Genomic DNA, 20,351 nt, shown 5'->3' on the forward strand with positions numbered 1-20,351 from the left:
TGGGAGAGGGTGGAAAGAAGCATGGTCATGCTATGAACATGCATATCTGTTTTGAATGGAGACCCTGGTGTTGGCAGTTAAACCTCAGGGGTTTGTAGTGTCTCATTTTCTACCTGCATAATTGCACTCACTGCCACGGAGCTGTTCTTGATGGACACCACCATGATCCCAATCAGAATATCCTCCTTTGGGTGGGGATGAAAAGCTCTTCACACTGGCCTTTCTGCTGACTGTACTTGCTTGGAAGATGGGGTTTGTGTTCAGGGAAGGAACAGCAGGGAAAATAGCAAGAAGTCTTATGCAAGAGGAAGATCTGAGGCTGGTGTTTCTGACCAGCAGCACTCTCCCAAGTGGTAGGACTGCAGCTTTTGCAGCCCTGCCTGTAGCTTCTTTGTCTCATCACGTTTGGGCCTGCCACAGATTGAAACCTTTGCATTAATTTCAGGGAAAGAATGTACGCTGGTCTGCTTCTCCTCATCTGGAGGGGGGAAAGTTTTGGGGAAGGGAGGGATCAAAGAGAAATCGCATCAAGAGCTATTTGGGGGAGAAGCTAGGGACAAGTCATCTTGAGGTTTTGGCAAGCATGCAGCTCCAAGTGGGGTGACATGTATGTAAGGTCTGTCTGACCTGTCACTGCAATGCTTGACTGAAGGTTGCCTCTTGGCATGAAGCACTGTGTTAGATGTGAAACTAGATCTGGTTGGAATATTTGGGCACAGCCCTCCCCCCGCTATGCCTCGGCTGCTCAACACATGAAACAGGACAAATGTGCTGGTATTTCTCCACTGTTGTTTCTATTTGCACAGCAGAAACTAAATCTCATGACTTCTCAGTCTTCCAAGTATGGGATGCTAGAGAGGAGGATGTGGGTGAACATGAACTGTCTTTGCAGCCTTTGCTGTGGATGCTGCTGCCATGACAGTTCCAGTAGTGGTTATGGTGGTGGTTCTGTGGTCTTTGTCATCAGCCTGGGGCAAGGGATGCAGCTCTTCCCAGCTCCCATGCTGAGGCTCCTTCCAGGGGTACTTCCCATGTGACACAGTCCCAGCTGTGCAGGAGGGATGTTCCCATGGACGGGATGGGGAAGAGGAAGCGGTGCAGACCACACCGGGTATTGCTACCGGCAAGAGTCATTTCCCATGGCTGGGTCATGGTGGTGAATTATGGATGCTGTACCGGTTGCTTGCTGATGTTAATGCTCTGCTCCCAGTGCCAGCATGGAGTGCTGCAGCCTTCAGCACTCATCTGTGCAGTCTGAGACCTGCCTACCCAATGCCATCTAGAGGCTGCAATTATCAGAAATTAAATGGAAAATGGATTAGTAAAGTACAGTAAAGAGAATGATGACTTCCAGGATTCAGCCCCAATGAATCGTATGTAAAGAGCAATGCCTTTTAATCACCCAAGCAGACAGAGGGATCAGCAGCAATGTGAGGAGCCTGTAAATGGAAGACTGCTTGCTGTTCTTCTCTAAATCTGAGGTTTTCTTTTTCTTCTTTTAAACACTAAACTCCCTCCTTAGTTTCTCTGCATTGTATTCTTGACAAGCTTACAAAAGGATGGAAAGCAAGCAGTGCTTTTCAGGAGTTGTTTGGGCCAACCAAAAATAGGTGGTAATTTTGGATCCCACTATCTTGGGGTGTCTCACCCAACGCCTTACTGGAGCTGGGTTTTGGGAAGGTGCAGCTCTGTCTGCCCTCTCATTCCTTTCTGGGTACCTGGAGCTACTTGTTGCTTTTGAAAGCATACAGACTTCAAATGTCTTAGAAAAATGATTTTTTTTGAATGCTCTTGTGGATGGGCACAGAACAGACACAGATGGCTGTGGGAGCAGGACCTGGCTTGACCAGAGACACCAATCTGGAGATGAAGCTATTATCTTTCTCCTTCCACGCCTCTCTCTTTCATCCATCTGCTGCAATTAGCACATTGGTTGTGATAATGATACTGGGGACTAGAAAGTCCCCATCTCTCATCACTAATAAACATGATAAACTTTTAGGGATTTATGGGGTTTAAACTTCAAGGCTGGATGACAAAACAGGAAGCTTCTTACACTGAGGTTACCACAGACTTTAGGGGTTCAGTGCTTGGGGCTGAGTGTGTCCTTTGCTGGGAATCCCAGCATCCCTGGTGGGCATGCTGTGGTCTCAGTTGCTTATGATGGAGCTGAGCTCAGAGAATCAGTGGGTGCTCAGGCTGGAAACATCTCCTGGCCAGTGGAAGCTTTTTGTCTGACTGCTTTTGGAGGACCATTGCACTTGTACCAAACCTAGGGATGTAAAACTGCCACATCTTCTGAGCCCCTGTGTGCAGGCAGAGCCCACCACCTCCCCAGTTACGGTCTGTGTGGTTTATCGGCAAGCACCTGGGGTAACACAGGCCTGGTGGTGGCCAGGGGCTGCTTGGGTCTGGGGTGCAGTGGGGTGCGCCTGTCCCAGCCCTTTGTCTAGTGCTCTCTCCATGCCAGTGAGCACTTCACAGGCACCAGTGTCTCCCTCTGTCTAATGCTTCCTGTGATTTCATAGGAAATTTCTCTTGCAGTAGCAGCTGCTGCCAATTTGTGTAGTGCTTTTTTCTCTGACCTCAGTTAATTCTTTTTTGTCTATTGCTGAGTGATGCTTAAAGTTTTCCATCAGTTTTTCACAATCCAGGCTCTGTGATGCCATTTCCTAGTACTGAGGGGATCAGGATTGCCTCTGAGGGGTAACGTGTAAAATGCACTTGAATTCATCCCTTGCCCAGAGCAGCTGGAGCTATGGAGAAACAGTGGTCATCCGGAAACAGCTCAATTGTGCTGCTCTTCAGCTCCCATTACTGCCTTTGAACACCCAACTCATTTTGGTCATTGAATGGGCATTACGTGATGCTACACCAGTGGAGTCCTTTCCCAGGCTTGACCTCCTTTGCTCAGCATCATCACACTTCAGATATGAGCTTGCTCTGTGTTGGTCCTTCTGTCTTCTGGGCTGTTGTGTTTTCATCCCCTGTGTCTTCACAGACAGTCCATGTGGATGCAGGCAAGGTGCCTCTTGTAGGGTCACAGAGACTAAACATCAGTAGTCTGTGAGATGCTGCCAGATGTTCTTTTTCCCAGACTGCTTGGCAGATGTTTCCCAAACCAGCTGGCTCCAGGGCACAAGGGTGCTTTGATCTGCAAAGTTTCTGGTTCTCAGCACACAGTCATGTCCCTCATCAGAATCCTGTGGGGCCAGGGTGCTGCTGCGACAGCAGGCAACTGCTGGACCCGTGTCCCTTTCCCACTGCATTTGGGGATCAGTGGGATGCTGTCCATCAGTGGATCAGGTGTGAGGAGGACTTTTCTCCCCATAAGAGCAGACCTGACTGATGCCCTGCTGAGCACATGGAGGCTGAGGTGAGCAGTACATGTGAATGTCCCCATCTGGAGTTTGCCACCACAGGGAAAATGGGGCGCATGGTGTGCCTGGCTGCCTGCAGCACTCCCCCTCTCATGAGGGATGGGGCCAATGGTGATTCAGGATTGTGGGATGAGAGCAGGCTTGGCTCAGACCCATCTTTCCCCATGGCAAGCGGCTGCCTTCTCTCAGCGGGGAGGCTGCTGCTCTCACAAAGAGTCTCCTGTGATTCTGCCTCTATGCACTCGGCTGGACTCTGAAGCCTTTTGTTGAACTCTTTTTTTTTCCCTTTTGCCTTTGGGGTATGTCAAAAGCTGATTGCTGTGCTGTGGATAGCAGACATGTCTGGTGCAGGCATGGATTAGGTCAGCTCTCACTTGCGAGACGAAGAAGGAGGAATGTGGTTTTACACTGAACCACTGTCACGCAGGCAAAGCAAATCCTCTTGATAAGAGAAGGGGGGAAGTTCCCTCACCCCATGCCTGTGATTACGGCCCGGGGCCTGGCTCCAACATCAGCTCCTGGTGTTGTGCAAGAGTGGAAGAGTTTGTTCTCCCCACCTGGGTATTTCATCACCCCCCAGCCTATGCTGGTGTATCTTGCTGTTCAGTGGTGTGAACCACCATCCCCTCTGTAACTTGGCAAAGACTTGCTTTCTCTTCTGCAACCCTGATATGTGCCACGTAAGCCCTAAAGCTCAGTAATGGAGAGCCTGGGCTTTAGAGCAGCTTGCTAAATGCAAATCTCACAGTCCCTCAGCTGCAGAGGACTTGCTGCAAGAGTAATCCTGTGCCCTTCTAGTGCATTGTTACCAGGGGAGTGCAGGACCTCTATGTTTAATGTTTTACTTGACATTTTTCTTTCCACCAGATCAGATTTATATGAAAAAGCAGTTTTTGTCCCATCCCACTTTTATATTTTAGAGGTAAAAACTTTTTCTACTTTATGGAGACCTCATAGCAGCCTTCCAGTATCTGAAGGGGGGCTATAAGGATGCTGGGCTATTCATTAGGGACTGTAGTGGTAGGACAAGGGGTAATGGGTTAAAACTTAAACAGAGGAAGTTTAGATTGGATATAAGGAGGAAGTTCTTTACTGTAAGGGTGGTGAGGTACTGGAATGGGTTGCCCAAGGAAGCTGTGAATGCTCCATCCCTGGTGGTGTTCAAGGCCAGGTTGGACAGAGCCTTGGGTGGCATAGTTTAATGTGAGGTGTTCCTGCCCATGGCAGAGGGGTTGGAACTGGATGCCCTTAAGGTCCTTTCCAACCCTAACTATTCTATGATGGAGAGCAGAGGAGAAGCAGCAAAGCTGCACACGTTACCTACTGGCACTTGGCTTGAGGGTTTATTGGGGTGTTTTGCAGACTTCTTAGAGTTTGGATCCATCTGGGAAGCAATAGGGCCAGCTCACAGGCTGTTAGACCTGGGGCCATGATCCTCCAGCAGATGTATTGCTTTGGGGTTACACCATATGCATGGTGTATCCCTCTGGCATTACACCATCAGCTCTTATTTGGGCAAAGCCCTTCCTGAATGTCTGCTTCCTGGGAATACTGCTGAGCATATGCATTCCTCTCTCCCTAGGATCGTCTGCAGCCTGCAGCACTCTTAATTGATTCAATTAGGATATTATCTTACGAGTTTCCTGTTAATGAAGAAGCTGTCTGTTAGCTGTTGATACAAAGCTGCTCTTGAAAGGCTTCCTCTCTCCGGGTGGCCCTGTTATCGCCTGTCCTATTAATGGGCAGCTTGGCCATGGGGAACACGTGCTCCCAGGATGTGCACAGACCTTTATCAAAGGCTCTCTCCAAAGAGACTCACTGCCCAGGCATTTCTGGGTTAATAAGAAAACCAGCTAATTGATAGGGTAAATTGGTGGTGGAGGTAAATGTGGAGAAACGTGCCCTATCCTGATGTACTGTTGTCAGAGCCTGGCCTGGAGCTGGCTATGCTGTGTGGGTATCTGTGCCCTGGCCATTGCGGCTGTGTGAGCACCCTCCCTGCTGCAAAGGAATGGGTGAAAAGTCTGATTACAGCAGCTTCCTGCAGAATTGAAGCACACCAAATACTTCAAACTGCATCTGCTCCTATATTTTATTTACCTTTTTTCAAGATTCTGTCACAAATACTTAGAAATAATCTTGGAAAGGGTGAAACAATAGTGTTATTGTTCTTTTAGCCTTCATTTTTCTTCCCAGCCTGGCTGAGTGCATTGCTGAGAGTGAGACTTGGCCTCTCTCTGCTCTCCTGTGCTTGGCAGGAAAGGCTGTGCTCCCAAAGGCTGCGTGTCTGTCTCCCCATCTCCCCCTCTCCCCTGGATCTTGGATGTCTGGGCAAGTCCTCCCTTCTGGAAATGTGATGTGAGCAGTCTTGTTTGGAGCTTGGATGGAAACCCTTGCTGCTGATATAATTTGTGGGAGTCTTCCCATGCCAATCACCTCCCCTCCACTATTCCTTGCTGGCTGGGGAGCACGTTTCCCTGTTGAGGCCAGGGAGAAAGGTGCTCTCGCAGGAATCCTACCCTGACCTGCCTTGGTTTCTGCAGACCATCTTCTGTTGCCTGTCTGTGTGTCCCTCCCCTAGGGCTTGTGGGGTTGCTGCACTTTTATCCTTCTTCCAGAGCTGTGCCTACTCTCCTTGGCTCCCCTGGGGCAGAGCAGTGAAACAACCTGTGCTGTAGTCCCCATCCTGCAAAATCAGCAGGACCAAGATGGGCCAGAAAGGATACAGGGAACCTCAAGGCATAGAACCCTGCCCGCTGGCTTCCTCTGGCTTCCTGGTGGCACCTCTCAGGTCTGGAGCTGACCTTTTCCCGTCACTGTTCTGTGTTTTCTTTTGTGTGTGTAGTACTACAGAAGAACCATCAGCCCATGACCTGTGGGCTGGATTCTGCAGATGTGTGCTCTTCTATCTTGCTAACACAAACTGCCTGCCGTGGTTGCAGTGGCACCAGAGCTGTTTTTGTTGGAGTGGGTTTTTTAGCTGTTCTTCAACCACAGGCTTATTCCTTGTAAAACTGATGAACCAGTATTTGCTGCTACCTTCTCTGGAGCTGTGTGATGTGGCAGCCAGGCCGGAAGGCTCCATGCTACTGACCTCTCTGCCTTGTTCCTTCTCTGCCTTCACTTTCTGTGTGTGCTGGAGGAGGCTCCAGTCACCTTGGAACCTATTTTTCTGACTCCAGCAAGAGAAGAGATAGCAGTTTATGAATGCACAGGCATGATGGTACCAACCCATGGCAGGCAGTGCAGGGACTGGTCTAGGGGTGATGCTGCAGGATGCCTGCAGTGCCAGCTGGCCCCCATGCCACCTCCTGCTCACTGAGCAGCCACTACAAGAGGCACTTTTGGTGAAGCAAATGGAAATGGAGAAACGGGCTGAAGTTCTGGCTGGGTTTGGTGGGATCACATGGCTGGGAGCAGATCTGGCCAGGGGCACAGCCCAGGCACGTGCATATGGGAGAAAACACAGCTTGCACCATTCGTGCCTTGTAGGCTCATAGTGCTCCCGGGAGTGAGAGATCCTCGGCTCGCGTTCGAAGCTGAGAGGAAGGGAAAGCTTCCAGTGACTCGAGTATTGTGTTGCTTAACAGCAATCAGATGTGCAGCATTTGCAACTTGTTTTGCTCACCCTTTGCCAGTCACAAGCTTTCCCGAGCTCTTCCCCACCTCTTTGCTGTAGCACAACACGGGTGTTTTACAGGGTAATGGGGATGTGGTGTCATCCCTTATTTTCACGGATTGAGGGAAGAGCAGGAGGGTGTTGCATGCCCAGAAAGGCTGGGGAAGTGGTGCTGCCCTGGGAGCCTGCAGTGCCGCGGGGAGGAGAGTTCTCCCTCATCCCTGCTCTGCTCACTTTGTGGCTGCTGGTAACGTCACCACAGTCACCAGTTATTGCTGAGTCTGGAGTCATTTGCTTTGTTATGAACTCCCTCAAATTTGTTTTGAGAAGCAGCTGTAAACATGATCCGTTTGTGCTCAGTGTCATCCTGGGTTTGAGTTATCTTGTTATCATTTTGGAGAGAATATTTGAGAGCTTCTTTTGGTTTTCCTGTTGTCTTTGGGAGTTTTGGGGAAGTTTTTTATTCCATCTTGGAATGTAGGAAAAATTCCTTCTGCCCCCTGCTCACCAAACCTCAAGAATTTTATCTTAGTGTATTTGAGATCTAAGAAAAAAAAAAAACCCAACAATTATTGGATGTGCAGAGTGACAAAGAGTGCTTAGCTTTAGAGTTACAGCACTTTAAACAAGCTCATGCCTAGCAGGAGTCCACAGCCCTTAGCTGGGGCAGAGACCTTTAAAAAGCATGTGGAAAAATAGGTGCCAAAGAACAAGAGCCATGAAAACCAGGGAGCCAAGTGGGACACATCCCCAGGGCGTGTTGGGCCCCCACAGTTTGGCCCTGCATAGGCTCCATGTGGTGAAGGGGTTCCCAGTGTTACGTGGTGGAGCAGCAGACAGGAGGAAGCACAACTTGTGCATCCAGGGGCTCGGTGATGCCTGTCCCCCTCGGTGAGGGCTGCCTGCAGATGCCTCTCGTAGCATCAATGGCTTTGGCTCTCCAGTTGCATGCTTTCCTCCCTCAATGAAATACTTTAAATATTCATTGGGTCGGAGGAGAACGGTTGTTTGGACTTTGTAGGTGCTCAGGGCACTCCCAGGGCAGGTTGTCTGCAGTGTTTCCATAAGAACTTAATTATTTATGCTGAGTGCAATAGCTCAAATAGGAGAGGGCAAGACCTGTTTCAAATATCCTTAGGACTAGTGAGCCCTTCAAGTGATGGGAGACTGAGCTCAGATCCATACCCAGAGAAAACAAGGGGGAGTTTGCATCTCCTTCGCCTTCCTTCCAAAGGAGGGAGTATCTGAGTGGTTGGATAGATGGCTGGTCATGCTTTCTCCTCTTCTGCTCTGTGTAAAGTGCTAAATCCAATCCAGATGGTGTTTTCCAGCAAGACTAAGTAAAGCAAATGCTGAGGACATTGATCCTGCCAGGGCATTGGTAAAGCACCATAGCAACTGCAAGGAAGTTGTGTGCATGTGTTGAAGGCCCAGTGCAGGCACACAGTGAGAGCAGGAGGTGGTTATCACCTCTTTGCTGACTAAATGTACTAAGCGTAGTTGCATCAGTCAGGAAATAATTTGTTTAATGCTGAAGATCCCATAAAATATTCATCCCTCAAAGCCTGTTTAGCACAAAGTGTTCCCCAAACCTGATGTCTAACTTCATGGCCTTTTGCAGGCAAACATGAATTGATGCTGTGAGTCCAAGTCAGTTGTAGTCCAGGAACTGTGTCAGTGCTGGGCTATGCTTGAGCTAATAAGCTTAAAATGTGCCTTCTTTGAGGAGTTTCTGAGATCTAGTGACCAAGGTCCATCAGGATGAAACTTAATAGTTTCAGAAGTGTAGCTTACATAAATCACCCATGCTGAGCAAAATTATAGTGATGAACAACATTGGTGGTGAGAAATAGTGGAGATGATGCTGAGGTCTTGTGATTCTGGCGCTGCTTTGGGTGTGTTTACCTCGGTGCTGTACTTTGGCTAATGATGCTGTGTACGATGTCTCAGTACACTGCTGGTTAGGAGAACCAGCCTTAGAGTGACCTTGTGTTGTCTAAGTTATTCACTGACTTTAATCACCTCTCTTGCATTTCCTGTTCTAGATGCAAATGCTGGACAAGTTTCCAATGGAAGGAGGGCAGAAAGACCCCAAGCAAAGGATCATCCCCTTTCTGCCAGGTAGGAGAGTGGGCTCCAGCAAAAACTATGCTAGTTTTGTCATGGCAGGAGCTCTTTCCCAGTCTGTGTGTGAGCATACATGTGCTTTAGCTCTTATCTACTGAACCATCTGAGCAAGTTCTTGGCCATGTCCATTAGTGCATCTCTGTTAGCAATGTGCCCAGCAAGTGTTAAACACCTCAGTCATTCTCTCTCCCTCCAGAAGTCATTAGTGGAGGACTACATCTAAGCAACCCTGCTAGCACAGCTAGCCAGGAACAACCCAGCAGCAGTGTGCTTGTTCTCAGAGGAAGCCTGGCCAGCACAGCACAGGGCTGAGGATGGTGTGAGGCTCCCCATGGAAGTGCTCATACACTGTTTTTCCTGTCCCATGCAACTCAAAGGGACATCCAGAGAGAGGGGAAAAACAGTTGAATTCCACATGTTAAATCAAGTTGATTGACAGCCTTGGCTTCCTCCCATAATGTTCAGGGCTGGTTGCTCAAAGACAGGATTTCTGTGGCATGACGTGTGCCTTCCCAGCCCAGTGTACAGCTGAGTGTGTGCTTGAGGAACAGATGCCAGGGTCTGTTGCAGACTTCCTGATGTGGGGGATTGCTTGTGGCTGCCCTTCGGTGCTGTTGCTGTGGGGAAAAAAAGAACCCTAACATGCCTGGCAAAAATAACCAGCCTGAGGGGGCCCTGGGAATCTTTCATGCACCCATAGCTAATGGCTTTGACCACAGAGTTGTCTTTACTCCTGCCCCCAAGTAGCTAATGGGCATATTTAGAAATGTCACGATACCATAATCACTTCCAGTGACTGTCAGGTCCATTTAGTGCAGCCCTTTGTGCTGTGCTCTGCCTCCTGGCTTTTCTAGAAGCAGAAAGGCATTTAGAGGGCTTTACTTTCCTCTGACTGTCATAAAGAAAACCATTTATGTCCCTTTCTGAGCACAAGGATATTGTTTGGGTTTCCCATAGAGGCATTTCTGATTTGGGCTTGTCCTTGCACTGTAACATTAGCAAAAGCAAAGCACACCTGACTGGAATACCGCAGAAAAGCCCTTGCTGTACAAGTGCTCCTGCCAGCAAGAAGTGGGGAGGAAAAATGGATGTCGAATTGGCAAAGGGTGTAACTTGGAAAAATTGGATGCGTGGTTTGGCCCTGCTGCACTTGCAGAAAATTCCCACCAAAATGCTGCTGTTTCTGGAAGGCAGTGATCGGGCTTGGGAAGCCTGGTCGGAGCACTTCTTCTCACAGCGCACTCATCAGTATTTGTTTCTTCTTCCTGGTGTTGAAATGGTTTCCCTTTGCTCAGAGGCATGTCACTGGGATTTCCATTGGAGGGGAAAAAAGGAGTTGAAGTTACTGGAAAATAAAGCCTGGTTCTTTTGTAAGAAAGCAGCTCTGGGGACTTAGGATGACCATCCTGTAGAGGAGCTTGTGCATTTGTGTGTCCTCTGGTAGGCTTAGACTTGCTAGGGTTGATTATGTTCAGCTTCTGTGAGTACTGCAATTTGCTCCCAATCCCATTTTGAGCAACGTTCTTAGCATCTGAATTTCATTACCAGCGGGGATTTGGCTCCAGTGACTTACTGAAAGTACTCTGCTTTCTGGGAAGCCCGTTGTAGAGTAACCTAAGACATTGTGGCCGCTTTGTTCTCAAAAATGTCTCCTGTGACCCGGTGCCTTCTGCAGCTTTGGCTTTTTGAGAAACGCCCGAAGTGTTCTAAAGGCAGGGTCACCACCACAGCCTGAGAAGGTGACATTGGAATTGTCTGTCAGGCTGGTTTCCTGGAATGGGAAGGGTTCCATGATTAGTTACAACATCCAGCCCACAACAACTCTGCTTTGTGTTGCTTTGTTTTGTTAGTGCTTACTTTGAGAATTTGACATCTTGGAAATTTCTAGAGACTTTGGGTCTTTTAAAGTTGGTCTCTGATGGTATCAGAAGAGGCTCTTGTATGTGTCTGTCAGCCTGCTTGGCTGTTTGACATGGAGTCATAAAGCTGGGTCCTTCAGAGCTGAGCACTTAAGATTTGGGGCCAGGGGTTGTCCCTTCCCCAGCACTGGTACCATGCTCATCCCATAGCGCATCTTGATGGGATCAGGTTTTGCCTGGCAGGGCATTGCAGTGCTCCTGCACCATGCCTGAACCACCTCTGCCACCATATAGGGGAATTTGAAATGGACTCTTGGCTGCTTCTGCTGGCTCTGAGCTGGCAGGCACAGCCTGCTCAGCTTCATGTGGTGCTGTGGATGGCCCCTCGGAACAGCTCTGATGGCACCCAGCCCATCCATGGCATCCACTGTGGTCCCTGGAGAGGAGTCAGAAACAGCTGGCAAGAGAGAAGAGAGCTGCCACTGCCTGGCCCTGGGGATGTGGTGCTGGGCAGCTCCATCCTTGCCTGCAGGAGTCCGCACTAAGGGTTACATACTTTTTGGCTGGGAGATGATGGTATGGAGACCCCAGGAAAGAATGAACTAAGAAAACAAATGAGCTCAGTTGGGCCTGCTGTGTAAGGGCTGTGCCAGATCTTTCAGGAAACAGCTTTTATAAGGAGAGTGGAGCCTTCCAAACATCGTACAGCCCGAGTGGCCTGGAGCAGATCCTGGCCAGTCTGCTTCACTGGAAACGTGAGCTCCAGCAAGGAGGGGTTGCCTGAGGCTGAGCTAACTTTGGCTGTAAAATTGCTTTTTAGGAAGCTTTAGCTACAGATAATAGTGAACTCCCAAGAAGGGAGCAGGAGAAATGGGGTTTGGTGAGATCATTTTAAGAAGCAGAATTATGCCTCCTTTCTACTCCCTTCTCAGCCTGCTAACCTGCCCAGCATGGGCATCAGTGCTACCCACAGACTCTGGGGCTTTTCTCCCAGAACAACTGTGTTCATAGCTCCCCACAAAGGCCCCATGGAGGAGGTAGAGAACAACTCATCCATTTTCAGGCTTTAGTACCTGACTTTCCTCAGTCCCATTGTGTCTTCATCTGAGCTGGAGATGGTGCAAGGGTCCTAATTGCTATTTTCTGCTCTAGCAAGATGAGCATCTCCGCTGTAGCACTGTTGGGTGGACAGTCCCAGGTGTGCTTGCAGTATGGTTGCCTTTTCTGCAGGGTTTCAGCTAAGCTGATGTGCAGACAATATTACCCCAGGCTGAGTGCTGTGCTGGAGCAGTTGCTCTACTTCTGACCCTTGAGCAATCTTTAAGAAAACTACCTGATATTTTTCCCCATCACATAGAAACAATGGCCTTGGGAACATTGTGCTCAAATGGTACCATGCACGAGCCTAAGGGCTGTCTTGATAGGGGCACTATTTAGTTCAGCTTCATTTCACAGATGTGTGGGACTCCGTGATTATGCTATACCCAGGACAGCCCCAGAGGCACTTTTCTTGTTCCCCACCTTTTTGCCAGGATACACTCACAGCACAGGATGTTGCCAAACAGATGCTAAATACAGGGCTCCTGGAAACACCATCTCTCATGCCTGCTTCCCCATCCTAGGAATAGCCCATGTAGCTGGCTGCTCCACGGGCTGGGATTAATTATATGTACATTTGGGGCTGCCTTATTTTGAAGTGAGTTTGGAACCTGTGCCAGGGAAAATCTGGATGTGATTTGAAAGGTGCAGAGAAGTGAATTCTTTCCGAGGCCGTGGGGCGTGGGGAGTCCATCAGGGTAAAGCAAGAGGCACAGCTGGTTTTCCACTCTCGAAATATCTGGCTTGGTTCATGGCTGTGATCGGCAGCGTGATGTGTTTCAGGTTCTCTGCCCCTCCAGATTGCTGCAGATCCAGTAACAGCCTTTGGCTCAAGAGGAACTTCAGCTATTTTGCTGGTTGAAGTCCCTCTGCCTCTGTGGTTTATTCCAGCTCCTTGCTCCCTCGTATAACTTCAGCTCTGTCTGGAGCATTCCTGTAGGAGGGAGTGATTTGCAGAGCCCTGTTTCCCTATCTGTTTGTTTGGAGAGATTAACCCTGTTTGGAGAGATTAACCCCTCTTGTGTCCTGCCTGCTCTGTCTCACACTGCTGGAGACCCGAATTCCTTATCAGCCCTTTCCCCAAGCTCTCTCCTGATGCTTCTCAGAGGAGGCCACACTGCAGCTCTTTGCAGCCCTCTCTTCCCTTGGAGCTGCTGCAGCACCCTGTGCTCTTGGTTAGCCAGACAAAGCAAAGCAGCCTTGATTAGCCACAAAGGGGGTTCTTCCACTCCTGGGAGAGCAGAGGCTTCCTGGCATTAGAACAGTTTTCATGGGCATATCTTCAGTGGAGTTTCTCTAGCTGGTGCTGGCCCTGCTCCATGAGGGATGAAGCTCATGCCCCCCAGGGACATGAGTTTCATCCTCCTCCTCCTGCCCAGCTGGGTAGGAGAAAACACCAATGTTATTTGCTCTTGAAGCTCTGAAGCCAGTGATGTGCAGATTATAAGCCAGTAGATTGTCCCCCTGTGTCCTGGACAGACTGTGTCAGTGAAAGGAGTGTCACAGTGGGGTTTTGTAGGGGAAAGGAGTGTAGGAATTGTGACAAAGGAAGGTTTTAAGGAGGGATTTGAAGGGAACCATACCATGCCATGGCAGTGTTTAGAGAAAAACTCTCCCTTAGGGTGAGGCACAGCGTGGGACAGTTGCAACAACAGCTATTGTGGCACAGTGCTGGCTGGCCTGAGGTTCACAGGGACATGCTGGCTGGATGTGCTGCCTATTCATCACGTTGGATGAACTCTGATATGTGGTGGGCCTTTGGCCACGGTGGATGGAAATAAGTAACAGTGGTGGAGGGAGAGGAGTGTGCTCATGGATAAAGGAAAGAAAGGAGGAGTGGAGCTGTGTTGCTGGGAGATAGAGCTTTGTAACCAGGGAGCTTTGCATCCCAGGAGGTTGTGAGCCCTTATCCACTGACTGATGGAGGTTTGAAACAGCATCAAGGTGCTCCACTGTGGTTTTCCAGGCCCTTCCAGCAGGGTGAAGAACACTGACAGCTCCCTTCTGTCAGCCCAGAGCTCAGGGTAAGGAAGGAATGAAAGCAGAAGCGCTGGGACAACTTGAGTGCCAGAGCTGAGCAGATGATGCCAGGCAGGTCAAAAGGGAGGGAAAGGGTCAGACAGGAGAAGGGAAAGCAGGCATGAGTGCTTTCTTTCTAGGCTGCTTGCTAGGTCTGTCTCCCTCTGCTAAGATGAGGAGATGGGGTGCTTGCTGCTGACTCAGAAGTCCTTTAGATGGGGTCAGACATTGGCATTGTGGTAGGTTGAGATCTTTCTGTTAGTTTTACACCCTGCCCCAGTTCCTCCCCCTCTGAGAACCAGCTGGTGCCCCCAGTGCTGAATTGCGTGTACTGGTATTTGCTTGGCTGTAAAAACTAACCAGGATCAACAAGGAGATAAAACAAGTAAACAAATGCTCAAGTTAGCAACGGGAGCCAGAGATGTGGCTTCTGCTGCCTTGTTACTCTTGAATTTGTCTTTTCTTTGGGTAGGTAAGAGCCTCAGTTTCTTGGAAGCAGCCTTTGGAGAGCACAGCAGGCTTTGGCTGTGCCATCAGCTCAGTGTAGGGGCTGGGGGGCCTGGGGAAGAGCAGCAGAGTGAGGATTGGCGTCTCTTGTGCTTGATGAATCCTCTGCTAAGGGCTCCTGCTTCTGCTCTGCCCCTTTCCTAGGTTGTTCATGGGGACTGGGGATGGTTGGGGTCTTCTGGACAGCACTGTGATACAGCTGTCTTCATTTTCTTTGACTTTTAAGGAATTGCATACATTTCAGCTCTTTCCCTCTTGGTTTTATTCCCTCTGTGTTTAAAGGATGGGTTGTGTTGGTCAGATTTCTCCAGTCAAAATGCTGATGGAGAATAATAATACTGCAGGGTTATCATTAAAGTGCAGATGCATGTAAAACACCTAATTTCTGCTGGGAAAGGGGGCAACAAATGTATAGCAAGCAAAGCACTTGCAATGCTTCAGTGCATCTACAGCTATATTAATAATATAATATTAATACATAATAATATTAAATGTAAATATATAAATATGTATAAATGTAACACATAATAAATATATGCACTGAAATAAGTGTTGTATATTCTACTGAAGAAAGAGGACTTCCTAAATTGTAACTTGTACACTGATTGTCTTCAGAGCTGTTCTCCTCCTCAGAGGCATCACTTTTTCCCTGTAAGTATTAACAGGTTTTCAAGATCCAGAAAAAGCAGACAGCATGTCCTGGTGTCTGGGTGCTTCTCACACAGGGAGATGTGCCAGCGCAGCCATTCTGTAGTAGTGCCTTATCTCTGTCTTCTGTTTCCAAAATCAACTTACTTGACACATTCCCAGGTGATAAATGTTCAGTCTCTGTGGCTTTGATTGTGTGTACAAAGGACACTGTATTTTACCTCACTTCCTTGTGCCTTGACTTTCTTGTGCTAGCCTGGAGGGAGACTAAGTGCTGTGATTGCTCATGGGTAACATTAGGTATGTAGATAACGAAATCTAATCATTTCTGGATGCTTGAGCTGTGGCAAGAGTGTGAAGCTGATGAACTGGAGCCTGCAGCAGCTCTGGCTCTACCTGTTGATGGAAACCCCACTAATCAGCCAGATGTCCAACACTGCCTTCCTTCACATGTCTTCCTCTTGGTATTCTTCATGCTGATGTTGAAGCTGAGGGCAGGAGCACTGCTATGAGGACATTAGAAGAAAAGTAAGTCTTGTCTGAGGATGTTCTTAAAGAAAAAGCAGAGCTGGTAGTTATTTTTCTCCTAATGGATCAAATCTTGCTGAGGCATCCAGGAGTCAAGGATCCAAACTGCACCAAGGCTGTCCTTGTTCTTGCTTGATACTACAAAGGCAACTGAGGTTGCTCCCCATTTGCTGTCACTCTGCATCTCTCATGCTGCAGGTTTACTGAGTGAACAGTTCAGCCAACTGGGAAACCTTACCTTGGAAAATCCCAGAGACTTTTCCCTCTTTTCTGCTGGGGAACATAATCCTGAACTTCCTCCTGTCCTTTGGCATGAACCATAGAATACTAGACGTCAGTCTGGTCCAGTCTTGACGGAGTAGGTGCTGTGGGCAGGAGGAAAAGAGTCCTCCTGGACAATTAGCAGGGCAGTACCCCAGTATTGAACTCAGTTGTTACAAGCTCCTGGAGGCAGCAAAACAGGGTAAAATAGAGCACTTAGAATGAGGTGTAGGTGATGAGCACCACTGGCTTCACTGTGTTCCCTGGAGCTGCAGCAATGAGGGGTGCAGATATGGGATGAATAATGATGTCATGCATTTCTCTTGCATTATATGGTCTTTGGCCATGTGAAAAGCACTAGTGGACAGCACATATTTGCAGATATGGTCTAAGGAAAATGCTCTCAGGAAAATACTGCATCTCATTGACGCAGCAAGTTGCTCATCTTTCCTTTCTAAGAGGGAAGTATTTTCCTGCACTCTCTTGCCTTGCCACTCATTGATTTATATAGTGTGTTTGGCAGCGCTGAAGGGTCTACAATTATGTTAATTAGGCATTTTGATTAAAGAACAGCTTTTTGTTAGAAAATAAACTTCCTTGTTGAAAAATACGAGGTCTAGAGCAAATCAAGAGAAGAGCTGAATTTCCTGCTGGTTCATATGTTCTGTGCCTGGGCTAATGTAAGATCACTTCAGTTGTGATATATTTATTCTCCAAAAGTATATTCTTTTTATTATTATTCACTAGCATCTGTTTGTTGAACATTTGCGTATTCCCACACCCAGAGCTTATTATTTCAGACATTTATAATGTACCCACCCATTAGTGTTTGAATTTTGGCAGACATAAAAGCAAAACAGCCATTCCTTAAACAATTGCCAACGAAACTATTGTGATCCATTCATCTTTTAAAAAATCATCATTCAAATAGAAACGTAGGCAGCAAATACACCACAACTGCTGATGAGAAGGGAAAACTGTTGATCATTTGCTTGTCTTGATAGAAAATAATTGGTATAGGCAAACAAAGGAGCTCCGACCTGCTTGTTGCTCCCAGGCTTTCCAGGCAACTTCTGTGTTCCCAGGCTTCTCATCCTCAAAATCTAAAAGACAGATAGAATCGAGTGGTATTTTCTTTTCACTGTATCATAAAGACTGCAGGACTTGGCTCTGGCAGGCTGCAAGAAGGAATGTATTTCAGAGCAGAGCGTTTCCCACCATGAGTGTCTCAGGCCCTCACAGTCAGTAGGACATAAAAGAGAAACAATCCTTCTGGTATGAACTGGTCTGACCCTATGCTTTTCACTGAAGGGCAAGCGCAAAGCTAGTACTGGGTATGATTGCTGTGTGTTCCCTTGGACAGTGCGGTTTCGAAGGCATTCTGCATTAACTGAACCTAGCAGGAGATTTGGCTCCTCCATAAAGTTCTGATTCATGCTCCTTGCAAGCTGCAGTTGGGTTGGCTTAGCTCATCTCTGCTCGAAAAATGCATTGGCAGGATGCACAAATCATGTGTGTTCCGGATCCTGCACAAGTGAGGGAGGAGCACAGGGGTGACCCAGCCCTGATTTTAAAGCTGTGATAAGTCTGCACCATTTTACCACATCCTGTTCTTGAATAGCTTGGTACCATCAGCCTCTGGTTCCACCAATGCCATGGCTCCTGCAGTGGCTTGCTGTAGGGCTGAAACTAGCCATGGTTCATCCAAGGGTGTGACTCACCAGAGTGCTTTTCTTTGTTCTCATGTTGCTTGCAAAAAGGGTAGTTGGTATTTGGTTGTGAAGGGAGTTTGGTTTCTGGGTTGCCCCATGGTGACCTCAGTGATAAGTGAAGGGATTGCATGGATGACCACATCAGTTGCTCTCCCTGGGTTTGGTGGTGGAACTGGAAACCCAAGTAGGGACAAAAAGAGATGAGAATTTCCCGTGGTACAGAAGATATCAGGAGGAAGTGTGGGAATTTCGTAACCACCCAACCCACCCCCAAACCCACAATTTTCCAGGTTATTGTATTGCAAAAGCAGTGCCAGTTCCTGGTGCTTTGGGAAGCTGGGTCTGAAATCCTACCAGATACCAGTCCTTTTGATCATCATATATCAGTTTCACTGTCTCCTCATGGCTTTAGTCTCATTAAATGCCAGAGAAGCTGTTCTCTGTGAAAGCAGCTTGAAGCATTTAGGACTCATTAGACTTCAAAGGAAAGAGGCCTGTACCACAAGCCAGAGGGGAGGAAACAGAGTGGGCAAGAGGATCCCATTAATGGAGAACACAAATAATCCCCAGACAGGAAGGAAAATCCTATAGGTCTGACTCAGAGCTGCAGTCCCAACGCTGGCTTCGAGGACCAGTTCGATGCAGGAGTTTCACAGAGAGAAATCCTCTGGCTTGGCTTCTGCCCCCACTAGACCCAGATGCCCTGCAACAAGTGTCTCACCAGCAGTCACAGGGATGTCCACTTCTCTGGCAAGTGCTGGCATTTGCCACTGGACTTGTACACCCAGCACTTGCATGCCAGCAGACTGTAAGATATCAGACACATGCTTGGGTAGGGGCTGCTCTTCCATCATCGCTGCATCAGTGAGAGAAGATGGGGATGCAGTTTGCTGGATATTGTTTCCTCTGCTCTCCTTGAATGTGCTTGCTGCTTTAAATGTGCCTTATTGTGATAAGGTATTTAATGTGTGGGAGGGAACGTTGGGGGTTTTTTCAGGTACTGTGCTTTTGGCAAGAAGAAGATGCACAGGGAATAGGTCCTGACAGAGTGATTCAAGGGAGTGTTCCTGGGTATTGTGCTGACCTGCTTTTCTCTTTCCATCTCTCCTGTTTAAGGGAAGATCCTGTTCCGCCGGAGTCACATCCGTGACGTTGCAGTTAAGCGCCTGATACCCATCGATGAGTACTGCAAGGTAAGGGGAGGTTTATAGCATCAACCAATGATGAAGCCACCTTGATCAGGCTCGATCCTGGTTGACTGATAATACATAATGGTGTGCCAGTGCTGGGAGGATGGGCAGTGTGGGCTTTGTGTGGTGGGAGAGACTGTGGGTTTTGGGAATCAGCCAAACCAATGGAAGGGACGTCATGGCTGGAATAACAAGTACAAGGATAAAGTTGAATTAGTAAACGCATCTTGACAGTGCTGCAGTCAGGCTGCGGGTGAAAACCACTGCGGGCCAGGATACCAAATGAGAGCATAGTGATGGAGATGTAGTGCAAGATGTGCTTGGATCTGTGTGCTCCATACAGCACAGGGGAAGCTGATGGCGCAAGTAACCACTTGGCTCCAGCCAGGCATGATCAGCCCCTTGTCTTCTGAATCACTGAAATATGCCAGCTACATGCAGATGCACACAACTGTAAATTTAATTTTGGGAAGAAGTCCCTAAGTGGTAAGATACTGCAGCTGTCTCAGAATGATGCCATTAATGGCATAAAATATAATGAATCCATTTGACTTAACAGCTGAATGTAATGGCTGATGTTATACGACCCACTTAAGGAGCCTCTCTCTCCTCCTGTTAATGCATTACCAAGTAATGACATGCACACTGTGCCTGGCCTTCCAGTTCCTGCTACTTAACCATAAAGCTGCTGAGCTGAAGGTGGGTGTGAGAATAATGGCTGCAGAGATGTGGAATGAGCAAGGAGTCAGCAGGAGCAGAGAGATGTCCTTGGAGGGCACAGTGGGCTGCAGATGGCAGCCACAGGGTCCTGGGCACACTCTTACTGCCGTGTTTATCATTGGAAGTCAATGTTTGGAGGGTGGTGGTATAGAACAGAAATACAAAATACCTCCTCCCTCTTGACCCTGCTGAGGGGTTGGGTGAATATGTTGTGAACAAGTTCCCACAGAGAGCTGTGTGAGAAAGTATTTGCTTTCTTGCCATCTGCAAGACAAATAGTGTGTCTTCTTCTCTGGGAGAGACCTCGAAATAAGGTGGGTAAGATTTGGGGTACAAGTAGGTGAGAGGAGCAAGGCAGGGACCCACTGCTTTCACAAGGCAGTGCTCTTGCTGCTGAAGGGCTCTGTTCCAGGTCCCACTGTACTGAAAAATGTGGCAATTTAAGGAAAGGTGCAAGAAGAGCAGTAGATGAATCAGACCAATTGGTAAGAGCAACTAGCACCAAATGAGACTTCAAACAACTAGAGGAGGAATAAGGCAGAGTGGAGGTCTGAAAGTTCTCCCCATTTCTCCAGTTTGTTCTCTTTGTGCTCTACATCTGCTAGTCTTCCCCCTAGTGTGAAAATGGCCTTCCTCCTGTCTAAAAGATTTTGAGAACATGTTAGTTGGAGGGTTGATGAAAG

At 48.1% G+C, this 20,351-nt stretch overlaps 1 protein-coding gene across 2 annotated transcripts in view; it reads left to right on the forward strand.

Annotated features, from left to right (window-relative positions):
- SH3PXD2B (SH3 and PX domains 2B) overlaps window positions 1-20,351 on the forward strand; it is a 73,039-nt gene that overhangs the window by 24,310 nt on the left and 28,378 nt on the right. For both annotated transcript variants that reach the window (XM_034066767.1, XM_034066768.1), the window contains exons 3-4: window positions 9,045-9,120; window positions 18,875-18,951. In XM_034066767.1, coding sequence (XP_033922658.1) covers window positions 9,045-9,120; window positions 18,875-18,951 — 153 coding nt within the window. The remainder of the gene's footprint in view (window positions 1-9,044; window positions 9,121-18,874; window positions 18,952-20,351) is intronic.

This window comes from Melopsittacus undulatus, chromosome 10 (genome assembly GCF_012275295.1).
Source record: "Melopsittacus undulatus isolate bMelUnd1 chromosome 10, bMelUnd1.mat.Z, whole genome shotgun sequence".
Lineage (NCBI taxonomy): Eukaryota > Metazoa > Chordata > Aves > Psittaciformes > Psittaculidae > Melopsittacus > Melopsittacus undulatus.